A 13,135-nucleotide genomic window follows, 5' to 3' on the forward strand; every position below is an offset into this window, starting at 1 on the left:
TCTATATAGATGATTTACACTGTAAAGGGATTAAATTACCGTAACACCCTACAATGTATTTTATCCTTAAAACACTTAACCCTGTATAAATGATATTTCAGCTAAGTGAAATGAGATCTCCACCATTTATTTTCGTTTGGTTAAGCTCGAAGGAAATCATCCTTTACTTTCTATTTGCCAAATAGAAGCTATAGATTCCATATTTATGTTAGCGCTCCCACTCAATTGCACTACCGTGTTCCCAAAATGTACGTATCACCATGACCCAAAAGTAGGCTTAACTAACAAATCAAAGAACACGGATAACACTCTTGAGATTGAACCTAACCATATCAGGATTAAGATCATTTGATCTAGGATCAACAGGTGATATTGAATTGAATAGATATTACGGTAAGTTTTAATATATCTAATCAAAGTTCAATATCGGTCCCTTTCGATGTATACTCCATACATCCGATACTGGTAAACTTTGCCAATGTCCTGGAAAGGACATAACACTTTTCCAAGGTGTAAGAATACCTATTGCTGATTATACCATGTCTGTCTAAATCCAGTGTTCTGACAAATCAGGGAATAAACTTTTGAACATATAATTAAGATTATATTCCACTGTGCTGACAACACTATAATCTTTAACAAACTCATATGTTCTAGACTTAAAAAGAATTCATACATTATATACATATAATCATGAAATAAATCATGTGAACCATGCAACATAAAATGTTATTTCTGATCTTGATTAATAAGTAAATCTGATTATATGAAATGAGTTTTATTTAGGGCATAAAACCCAACAGAACCATGGTGCCCCTAGGAATTAAGCATCTCCGATTGTGAATAGGCTGCCTTGTAGCCTTGAAGACCTGTACAAGGGAGCTACAAAGAGGATTTATTCAGATCTCTAAAGATGAAGAGGATTATTAAGCAAAAGTAGTGAGAGGATTTATTAAGCAAAAGAAGAAAGAAGAATAAAAAGAAAAAGGAAGAAGAAAAAGAAAAAGAAAAAAGTAAAAAAAATATATATTTTATTTAAATTAAAAAAAGTATAAAAGAAATTTTTTTTTCTGATTTTTTAATTTTTTTTAATATTTATAATTATTTTTTAAAACTAATATTACGTGGACAACTAAAAATTTTCTACGTGTACAAGTGTGTACACGTGGACAGTCCACCGTGGCAGTTAACTGTGATTTTTGGACCGAGGTGTGCAGAGCTAAACGAAACCAGAGTTTAGGTAGTTTAGCCGCCAAAATTTCAGTTTTTGTGGTTAAGTGTTACAAAACATAAAGTTCAGGTAGTTTAGCCGCGAATATCCCTATTTATTATTATGTGTTTTTTAAAAGATAATTAATTTAAGATTGTTATTTTTATAGAATATTTATTAAAATAATAGTAAAATATTAATTTGTAAATTTATGCTTTAATAAAATATTAAAAAATTGAGAGAATATATATATCTTTATATATTAAAAGTGGCTATCTAACGGTATTTCTTGGTTTAACGGTGTTTTTATTTTTTTTTTCCGTCAACTTTAACGGAGGCTACTGATAACGTTATTTAATTTTATAATAATAAATAACTCCCTTTTACGGGTTGTTACGTGAATAAACCCTCAAATAGTGAGAATATTCTAATTACGAACAAACTATGCCTCTAATTTTCAAGATCTCTCGGATCAATAACCCAAACCCATTCTTCTCCAATGCAAACTATCAAACCTCTTCTTCAAAAAGTTTCAATGTCGTAAGCCACCGCCTGAAAATCCTAAAGCACTCCTCCTCCGAGAAAGGACTTCGTTTGATCTTTATGAAGTATTTCGAGGAGGGCATACATAAAGGGAACAGAGGAAGAGGGTTGGTCTTCACCCATTACATGGGTGTTAAAGTGGCAAAGGAAATTGATCATTCTGATAGTAACGAATACAGTAAGAGGTACCTTATCTCTACATTTGAATTTCAATGTATAATTAATCAAGAGTAGTTTTTCTCTTTTCTGTTTGCCCAATTCTAAGATGTGGTCAATGCTCACATGTGCTAGCCTTGTGCCACAACCAAAACACCCAAAATGTCGGAGCGACCGGAGGTGGAGGCAGTTTGGAGGGTTGTAGAGGAAATTTTTCTTGGCAAGAAGATGAAGAGGTCGGTCGTAGCTGACGACTCCAAAGTCATCAACGACATCTTCACCTCAGACTTTGATGTTGCACTTTTGGGAAATACTATCGTTGTCACTCACCGCAAGGGCAAGAACCTATGGCTCTAACTTACTTCCTTTTCCTTCCTTTCAATTAGGTAGTCTTTTTATTTTCTCAAATTAAAAGCCCTAATTAAATAATGCTGAGTTATTCTAATAGCGTCTTTGTTGTTCAAGGTTTTTTTTTTCTTCTTTGAAAGTTTGAAGATTGAGCTTTATGGTTATTTGATTTCAGGAATGGCAGGTGCTATTCCTTAGGTGACTGAATCATGAATGTATTTGTTCACATCATATGAAATTGTGTTTTTAGTAACGCAACCCCCTTTAAAAGTTAAGGGGATGTAGGCCAACATGATTTTACGTTACAGAATAGTTAAAAGCTTAGTTCAAGTCTGATATATGCGAGTAAATCAAGTTTAAAGTTTTGATTTTCTTAATGGTGTAGGATGTTATTCTCAAGCCACTTTCTGAGTTGGACACATATGTTTTGCTTGATCTTTTGCCTAAAATCTCATTGTGGGTGAAGAGCGCTGACTATGATAGAGTAAGTATCATTGTTAAATCTTATTACAACAATTTTCATTTGTATTTACCTTGAATTTCAATGATTAATCATCTACATTCCAACTTCTAAGATAATAAGATGAGTAATAAAGTAATTATGTGTTTTGCTTTTGATTTTTTTGCTTGAGGTCATTTAATTTACAGGCAATCTCTGCCTTGGTCCTATAAGAAGTTATGTTGGTCCTATAAGAAGTTCAACATAACCGATATCGAAGAGTACAATGCGAAGGACCTGATTGAATTGATTGAATTTAACACTATTAGTATTAGTATAGGAGATCTTCCTCCTTTACTATGTCGTAAGTGTACTAATAATGTGCATTTTTATGTCATCAAATGTCTCTACTAATTTTATTTTTTCAGGTTTGAAGTGTTGAAAGTAAAATACATATTTTGACACAAGCATTACACTATCTTTCATTACATATTATGGATTTTTGCTATGTAAATCTCAATTTTTCTTTTAGCTGTATTCCATATCAATTTATCTTTCTACACAAGATGACAGAAAATGTGTCTTTCATTATCTAATTCATAACAGTCACTGACTTGTTTCAGTAGAAGAGTATATTAGGATCTCCTTATTCAGTTGATGATTCATTGAAATAGTTTGTGTTTCTTCTAATTTGTATTGTCTTTATTCAGTAAAATTTCACCAAACATAACCCCACTTATAAATAATAATATTGCTTAACTGTTATTTGAATTTTGGCATTGATCTGCACAAATGAAGCGTATAAGAATGACTTCTTACTGAGTGTTTTTATTAGTTGTCATTCTACAATGTAAAGATGTCAACTTATTTTGGTTTTATGAAACTCCATACACCTTTATAGTTCTTTTTTCTTTTTTTGATAATGGACACCTTTATATTCTTAAGATTGAACAAAAAGTTAACTTTTATAGTGTGCTTGGGGGTTGGGATTGTTTATTTAGTGTGCTTTGCATAAAATTGGGGTATGTTAATGTTATTTTATAAACTAGGTAAGGCTCTTAATATTTAGGACTGCTTGTAATTCCAAGTCCCACACCACATGTTCTTTCTCAATATGTACTATATAAATACATTAACCAAGTGAATATGTATGATCAGTTGATCAAAACTACTTTTCTACAAAGTAACTATATCAGTACTCAATCATTTAGACATATATTATATATTTAGTACACCCCTTTAATAAATGTCATATATGTATCAGTTATAAGGAGGAATTATAACACCTGGTGGACCTCAACTATGGACAAGAAAAACTCAGAGTTTGATATCGCTTGTGAATGTAATTGGGCTTAGTGTTCATGGTTATAGGACTATTAATGGACGTGAAAAAGGCTGGTGAGACGTGTCTTGTTGTAATACCATGAAATTAAGAAATGGATTAGCAAAATCCTAATTAGATAATTATAAATAATTGAGGAATTATATTATTATATAGTTCAATATATGTGAATTAATATGAATTTTAATATGTTAAGACCCCGTTGGTGAGCCAGAGGCATTTTAGTAATTATGACCCGAGAAGGGTAAAATGATGAAATGAATTTAATTACGTGCTTAATAGAACTATATTATCATATAGTATGCCTGCGTTGTCTTTTCAGGTGTGTTCTGACAGGTTGGCGCGGTATAGTCACAACCGGGAATTTCGGACCGAATCGGGTTCGGGCCCGAAATACAAATTGGATTGATTTACTTGGCATTTTATTTGATAAATGATATCTGAAATTATTTGTGAGTTATTTATGCATGAAATGACAAAATTACCCTTGTGTGGGTGAATATGTGTGCTTTGGGCCCTAAGGTCATTTTGGTCATTTGACCTCTAATTGCTATGTTTGGAAAAGTGATTTTTGAGGGAATTGATAATTTATTTTCTGGTTGCTTCTCCCTCTCACCCGAACCCTCTTTCTTCCCCCTAACCCTCTCAAATATTTTCAAACCTTAATTGGTGTGAATTGCTTGATGTTGAGCTTGATTGTTGGAAAAGGGTGTTGGGAGCTTGAGGCTTGATTGTGCAAGAGATTGAGGTAGTTTTTATAACTTTGATTCTCTTTTGCTTGCTGAATTTTAGTTGAAAATGTATGATTATGGTGGTGATGATGATGATAGGTTTATGTTGTTTAATATAGTGCGCTTTAGTTGATATGATTGTGTTTTGCTTGAATTCTTGGTGTATTAGTTGTTTGAGGTCTTGATAGGATTCTAGGGTTTCTTCATTGTCTTGAGATTAAGATTAAATGATGATGATTATTGCTGGAAAATAGTTGGATGTGTTGGAAGTAAGTTCAAGTTGAGAGCTTGAATGTTGTGGGTTTGAGCATGATTTTTGAGTCAATTATGTAATTTGAATTCTCAAGGTAAAGTGTGAGTTTTAATGCTTGTTGTATGTATTTTATTGCCCTATGTTTGAGCTTGATAAATGGTAATCTTGTTTTGAAGATTTGGTTGAGTTTTGGGATGATTTGGTTGAGTTGGATTGCTGAATTTTCAAGTTTTGCATGCTGGTTTGTGGGTTTGGAACCCAGGTGCCGTGGCATGCTCTGGAGCATGCCGCTGCCCGCTCCTCTGAGTGGAACCTGGGAATTGGTCCCAAGTGCCGCGACATGGTTTGGGCATGCCGCGGCTCGCCCTCGTGTTTTTGGGCAGTTTCGAGTTGATTTTTGAAAATTCATAACTTTTGATTCTGAACGATTTGGGAGTTCTTTATATCATTGGAAAGCTCGTTCCGAGCTCTATATGATTATCTGAATTTAAATGCCATGATTGAATTATATGAGTATGGAATCAAGGGTTAACCCTAAGTGTGAAATATCCTAGATTTGTGTGACTAGGATTACCGGCACCTCAGGAGCACCCGGGGATTCGGAATCTCTATCTATTGCTGGACAACAGGTAAGACAGTGATTGGCACGTAGAGTATGCGCAGTGGCGCTTATATTGAAAGTGATATGTATGATTGTTTAATAACCGGGATTAGGGTTATTACCCTAATAGGAATGGTATAGTTGCCTAGGGTTATTACCCTAGTGATAAATGTATGAAAATGCCATGTCATGTTATATGTAATGAGATTCAAGGGTTATGCGGTTAAGGCATAATCAGGTTGGACTCGGTAACCATAACCGAGATGAACCAATTCTAAGGCCTTAATGTATTTAGACGTGTGAGAGGAACACGTGGGTCTACGCCCTGTAGATTTAAATAGATGTGTGAGCACAACACATAGGTCTACGACACGTTGACATAAATGGGCATGTCAGTGTGATATGCAGGTCTGTGTCATACAGACATATGGGAATGGCATATTTGTTTAAATAGTGTGATGAGCATATTATATTTGTTATGATTTATACTGTCTTGCTGGGCTTGGCTCACGGGTGCTCTACTGTGCAGGAAAGGGTAAGGCATTAGCTGATCAGCCATGAGTTTCAGGAGCAGGGCGAAGAATGTACATGTTCGAGCCATATCAGACCAAGCGGGTTAAGGGTCTACCAGTGTTGAACTTTTGAAATTCTATTTTGCCGCTTAGGTCGGCTAGAAAGAAAAGACTTGTAATAAAGTTTGTAAATATTTTTGGGATCCCAACTGTTTTAAAAGTTTAAATGTATTACAAGTTTTATTTTCATTCTGTTTAATATAAAAGTTTAAATTCTGGGCTATTTTGATTAGTAATCCCGATTAGGAGATTAGGGTTTCATAAGTATTTTAAGTAGCGTGCCTAATTATTTAGGGCATTACACTTGTGCTCACCATCCTAAGTTAAAGGTATAAATAATTTAATCTAATCAAATTTCATTTCAAATATTAATACATTTTAATTTCTTAATTCTTTTTTAAGTTCCCTGTTTTTTTTTAATTTGACAGGGCTGATACAAGAGAAGTCCTACGACACTAACGTTCTTAAATTGTAAAGAAGATTATCTGAAAAACATATTGATGATTATTATTCCACAAATTCATATACTTGTGTGGTTTGGAGATGATATTAGATTTGAGTCTTTTCTATAAAATCTCCTCCTCAAAGTCCAAATATTGAAGAGTCTAAAAATGTCACTCTATTATTAAAGCTAGTAATATATCTCTAATATATATATTTATATTAGCAATTCTTTTATTATTGGACTCTTCGTTTTAGTAATTAAAGAAGTTTGGTTATATGTATACAATGATTTTTTTATCGTACATATAAAATATATATATATAAATATACATATGGAAGAGGTTTCAATGGTTACATTTTTATTGTAACCATCATGGTTACATTTTTTTAAGCCATTGGATTACTATTAAATGGTTGTGATTAATTTAGAAATTAAATAAAAATAAATAATAAATAACTTGTAACCTGAAAGTAACCTAATCATTTATTTCCTTATAAAACTTTAATTAAGATTAATTATATTTTAAAATTAAATTAATTATAATTATTAATTAATTTTTTGCAATTTATTACTATATAAGGATCTTTTAGCAATTTATTTTTTTATACTTAAATTATTTAAAATTTTATAGCAAAACTTTTTATAATTTAAAATTATACACATACAATTTCATAATTTAAATTTTATTATACTTGTAATCTTAATTTTAAATTATTACACTTAATTATTTAATTTTTTTATTTAAATATTTAAAAAGTAAAAAATGAAATAAATTGAAGAATTTTTTAGAAAAAAAAATAGCTGCACTTGTTATTGATTGATTAGCTTGAGGCCTAATACTTAGTTCATATAATTGTAACAAAATAATTAAATATTACTTAAAAATAATTAATTATTTAAAAATTTATTATAAGAAGAGAATTTTAATTTGTGTCAAAAGAAATTTAATTTTTGTAAAAAAAATAAATTTTATTGTAAATATTATAATTAAATGGCTTAATTATTAAAATAATTCAAGTAAGGATTTAAATATAAATATTAATTGCTAAAAGAGGTCTTGTTAAATATTTAATTAATTATTTTAAGAAAATAATTAATTATAATTAAATAATTCTAAAAAAGGAATGTCTACTATTTAATTAATTATTTTAAGAAAATAGTTAATTATAATTAATTAAATCAAAAAAAGGAAAGTCTACCTATTAGTAACCTGCTATTACAGGTTAAAGAAAAATGTAACCATATGCTTACAATAAAAATGTAACCATTGAATAGTCACCCATATATATATACAATCAATTCATCATTCTAACTACTGAATCAATAGAATTTTACAATAAAGTTTTACTATGCTTTGTTTCATTTCTTAGAGTATTTTATCTTAAGACTTTATTTAATAATTTTCTCTTTCTCTTTTTTATATTTATATTTTTATATTTAGATGTTTCCTTTAAATTTTGTAAAAAACATATATTATTTGAATTTTTCAATAACAAAAAAAATAAATATTAAAGTTATATATTGTTATTTATGATTTATCATAAATTATTTCTTTACATTATGGATAACTACTATATGAGTATGTATTGAGATTATCATACCTTTATAAACATAATTATATTTTACTTACTAAATATACTGACCCATAATTTATTTTTATAAAACAAATTATTTAAATAATAATAATACTTTACTTACCAAAATCATAAAAAAAATCAAAACTTTAAATAAAACTAAAAATACGTGGCTCGGCACGTAACATTCACCTAGTATATATATATATATATAGGGATATGATTTTGTCCCTTGATGTACTTTCACGGAATGTATTCCGTGGTACATTAGATGGGTCTCACGGTACATTAAATGAGTGTCCTGGTACGCTTTTACTTTTTAACCCTAATTCCCCTAGATCAATCTCAACCGTCAGATCAAATAACTCCCTCATCTGACGGCTGCCGTACATCACGGATTACAATCCGTGAAAGTACAATAACGGGACAAAATCATATCCCTATATATATAAATGAGAAGTGTGAAGCAATGATGTGGCAGTCTAAATTCTCTCTAAAGGTATTTTTCTTTTTTCTCTATTTGTTCTACTTTTTTTTTTATTTTTTAGTATTAATTATTAATTTTCCTTTCCTGTATAGCTTTTTTATTATTTTTTTAATATTTTTTTTGAAAGAAAGTAATCTTTATTAGACAGAAACATCCGCTAAAACAATGGGCTGAAGAGCAAGGGGAACATCGCTCTTAGTAAAAAGACGACCTAACCAAAAACAAGCACCACGTGCCATACAACTTCTTCAACCAACCCCATATTGCCGACTGCCAACACTTCCTAGAACCTGTCAAAGAAATTGGTTGCTATAGAATTGCCAACTCCTAGCGCAGATCAGAACCAACAAGAATTAGCAAAGGAGCATTGAACCAAAACATAGAAAATTGACTCTGCCCCATAGTTGCACATCACACAATGTAAACCCATAGGAACATGTTTACTATGAAGTTGAGTACGTGTAGGCAAACAACCCGAAAGAGCTTTCCAAGCAAAATGTAAAACCTTGGGGGGGGGGGGGCTTTAATCTTCCACAATATTTTCCAAACATCATCCTCCATGGATGAATTCCAACTATCATTAGCTGACTGTAAGTAATTATAGGAGCTTTTGACAATGAAAAAACCAGTTGGATCCTTGTTACAAAATCAACTATCACTCGCAAGATTAACACTCAAAGGCACCTGTTTGATGAGCTCAACATCATGGGAATCAAACAAGTCCTCAATAAGCTCCAAGTCCCATTGTCTACTATCTGGCTTCATGAGTTGAGACACTTTACAATTGGTAGTGCCGGATGATTAGACACCACACACGGGTTAGCATCAGACAAAAGCCAAGGAGTGTTAAGCACCTTAGTAGATGAACCAGGTCATTTTCTTCGATGGGTGTCATCTTTGAGTAGCTTTTGTGGCTCAAAGACACTGCGCCATATAAAGCTCGGATTGCCACCCAACTCAGCCCCCAAGAATGAACAGTTAGGAAAATATCGAGCCTTATATATCCTACCCACAAGGGAGTCCTGGTACAGCAATAACCGCCAACCTTGCTTACCCAACAAAGATAGATTATACTCACGCGAACTCCGAAAACCCATCCCACATGCTTTCTTATTTTTGCATAGTTTCCTCCCACTAAACCAGCTCACACCTTTTCGACTACTCGAACTCCACCAATACTTAGACATAAGGCTCTCCAAATGTGAACACGTTTTCAAAGGCAAAAGGAACACAGACATCGCAAAACTTGGCAAAGCTTGTGCTACAGTTTTTATCAGAACTTCACGCCCAGTGGTAGACAAGAAACGACCCTCCCAATTGTGAATGCGCTTCTGCATTTTTTCTTTCAAAAACCCCAAAATGGCATCCTTATTTCTTCCCATGACACAAGGGAGGCCAAGATAAGTACTATGTTCATCTGTAAGTCTCATCCTAAGGATCCCACACAATCGATCTCGAGTAGCATTAGGCACATTAGTACTGAAGAAGACAGAGGACTTACTGAAATTAACTTGTTGACCAGAAGCGATCTCAAATAGCTGAAGCAGATGTAATATATTCGAAGCCTCTCTATCATTTGTGCGACAATAGACATAACCATCATCCACAAAAAGCATATGAGAGATAACCGGAGCACCATTAGCAACCTTGCACCCTTTAAGCCTACCATCCCGCTCAAACTTTCGTATCAAAGATGAGAAGCCCTCAACACAAATAAGAAATAAGTAAGGTGATAGAGGATCACCTTGTCTAATACCCCTCTCAGGTACAATCGAACCCAGCTCATGTCCGCCATGAATTATTTTATACCTCACAGAGCTAACCGTAGCAATAACAAGATCAAGAAAACGCAAGTCAAAACCCATTTTACTAATCATAGCACGAAGAAAGCCCCACTCCACGCGATCATAAGCTTTACTAAGATTTAGTTTGAGTGCCATATAGGCTTCTTTACCTTTACGCTTTCTTTTGAAATAGTGCATGACCTCAAACGCTATCATAATATTATCAGTAATAAGGCAACCCGGGATGAAAGTAGATTGGTTTGAGGATATGATCTGAGGCAACACTTCTTTTAAACGATTCGCAAGCACTTTAGACACTATCTTATACAAGACGTTGCACAAGGATATGGGCCGAAGGTCACCCATCAAAGTAGGTTGCTTCTTCTTCGGGATCAATACAATATTCGTATCATTCAGTCCATCACGAATACTACCATTCATAAAGAATTGACAAACTTGGTTCACAACATCGCTCTTCACTATGTCCCAGTATTTCTGGAAAAAACCTGGGGTCATACCATCTGGACCAGGAGATTTATTAGGATGCATATTAAACAGAGCACTCCTACGTTTCTGGGCAGAATTCAAATGTGAATATCTCCCTACGTTTTGCTTTATCTGTGGTATAATAGGTCACTCTGAGAAATTTTGTCCTAAGCGTTTTGATACACCAGCTGAGATGATAATAAAGCCTTATGGTGCTTGGATGAGGGCTCAACCACGACAGCGAAACAACCTGGTGGGCTCTCAGTGGTTGCGTGATAGGAATGAGACAGACGAGATGTTTTCCAACCGATTGAATGGTCGCGTGGCGACTGCGCGGAGAAGTGAGGAGGTTGTTGGAGGAGTTTGTGGCAATTCGGTCCTGCATAAAGGGGTGGGGGGGACATCTCTTCAATTTAATTCTCCTAAGGTTATGGAGAAACATATGGGATATCATGTTGGTGTTGACCATAGTGGGAATGAGATAGATGCTAATGACACTGATATTGAGGATCCGAATGATGATGTCATTTTGTTGGATTCGAAAAAAGAGGCGCACAAGGGAGGGAGTGCAATCGGGCCAACGAGTTGTGGGTCAACATTCTATTGGGCAGGGTAATGATTCTGCTCCAAAGGATAATAGTAGTATGGATGTTCAGGTGGCTGAAGTTAATCAAGAATTGGGCTTAAAAAACAGGCCTTTGGTGGGTGCTGGGATCCAGGCCCACCGCTCATTATGAGTATCATTTGCTGGAATTGTCGTGGGTTTGGGAACCCATAGGTTTATCAATTCATTGTGCATCTTATTATCAAAAAGAAACCCAATTTTCTGTTTTTGTGTGAAACTCTCTGTCGTAAGGACAAGTTGGAAAGGCTACGGGTTGCGATTGGGTTTGATGGATTGTATTCTGTTGATGCGAGAGGACATAGTGGTGGGGTGGCCATGCTTTGGCGTAATAATGATGATGTGCAACTGCTTAGCTATTCTTTTCATCACATTCATATTCAGATCTCGGAAGTAGCTTCTTCTCCTTGGCATTTAACAGGTCTTTGTGGAGAACCTAATAGAGTTGTTCAGTATAAAACATGGAATTTATTAAGATCGTTAAGGTCAAAATCTTCTCTTCCTTGGTGTATCATTGGCGACTTAAACAATACTACTAGTCATGCAGATAAAAGAGGAGGAAATAGATATCCACAGATGCTGGTGGATGGGTTCAACCAAGCTTTGTCTGATTGTGATCTTGTTGATATGGAGTTTATCGGGTATCCTTATACTTGGGAGCGTGGGAGAGGCACTGATTCATGGATTGAAATTCGTCTTGTTAGAGCTCTTGTTTGTTCTAACTGGTTCCAGAGGTTTCGTATGGCTCAGCTACGTAATTGGGAAGCCTCTGCTTCACATCATTGCCTGCTGCTTCTTGAACCGACGGTGCGTTCTGTGACAGTGCCATTTCGTCAATTCCGTTTTGAAAATGCCTGGCTTCGTGAACCGCTGTGTCGCCAAGTTGTTAAAGATAGTTGGGACCTTTGTGAAGGGTAGCATGTTATGAAGAAAATATCTTATTGTGGGGAATCTCTCCAAGCATGGGGGCGAGACTATACAAGCAATTTTAAGCAAAGGATTGGACATTGCAAGCGGGAAATCCAGCACTGGAAGAAAGGGTGTGATGATATATCTATTCAAAAGTTTCGAGAGGCTGAACTGAATTTTAGTGAAGTTATGAACCAACAAGAAGTGTTCTGGCGCCAACGCTCTAAACAATTGTGGCTTCAAGAAGGAGATAGTGACAGTAAGTACTTCCATGCTAAAGCTACTTCTAGAAAGAAGCATAATACTATAATTCGACTTATGAATGATGTGGGTGACTGGGTTACTTGGGAGGATGAGTTACCGAATGTTATGGTTGCATTATTTCACTAATTTATTTACTTCAACTGTGGCCGATCATTCAGCTGTGGTAGAGGAAATTACTCCTTCGATCACCGTGGATCAGAATATGTCGTTATTAATTTTTTAATATTAATTCTTCCTATGTAGCTTTTTTATTATTTTTTTAATATTTATTATTAATTTTTCATTATTCACCGTTATTTTTCCTATATAGCTAATAATAATTTAAAATATCATTATTCTTCACGTTATTGGTTTTTCAAAATTTATATC

The 13,135-nt window shown here is 33.9% G+C and overlaps 1 protein-coding gene across 1 annotated transcript; it reads left to right on the top strand.

The window, feature by feature from the left end:
- The first annotated feature begins 12,517 nt into the window (after nt 1-12,517).
- Nucleotides 12,518-12,892, top strand: LOC115696538 (uncharacterized). Its single transcript, XM_030623434.1, has one exon. It carries the CDS (start codon nt 12,518-12,520, stop codon nt 12,890-12,892), a length of 375 nt encoding a protein of 124 aa, XP_030479294.1.
- Nucleotides 12,893-13,135: the final 243 nt, after the last annotated feature.

This window comes from Cannabis sativa, chromosome 7 (genome assembly GCF_029168945.1).
Source record: "Cannabis sativa cultivar Pink pepper isolate KNU-18-1 chromosome 7, ASM2916894v1, whole genome shotgun sequence".
Classification (NCBI taxonomy): Eukaryota; Viridiplantae; Streptophyta; class Magnoliopsida; order Rosales; family Cannabaceae; genus Cannabis; species Cannabis sativa.

What these genes read in the sequence shown, in the direction of transcription:
- LOC115696538 (XM_030623434.1), top strand. Translation starts at nt 12,518, where the DNA reads ATGAAGAAAATATCTTATTGTGGGGAATCTCTCCAAGCATGGGGGCGA.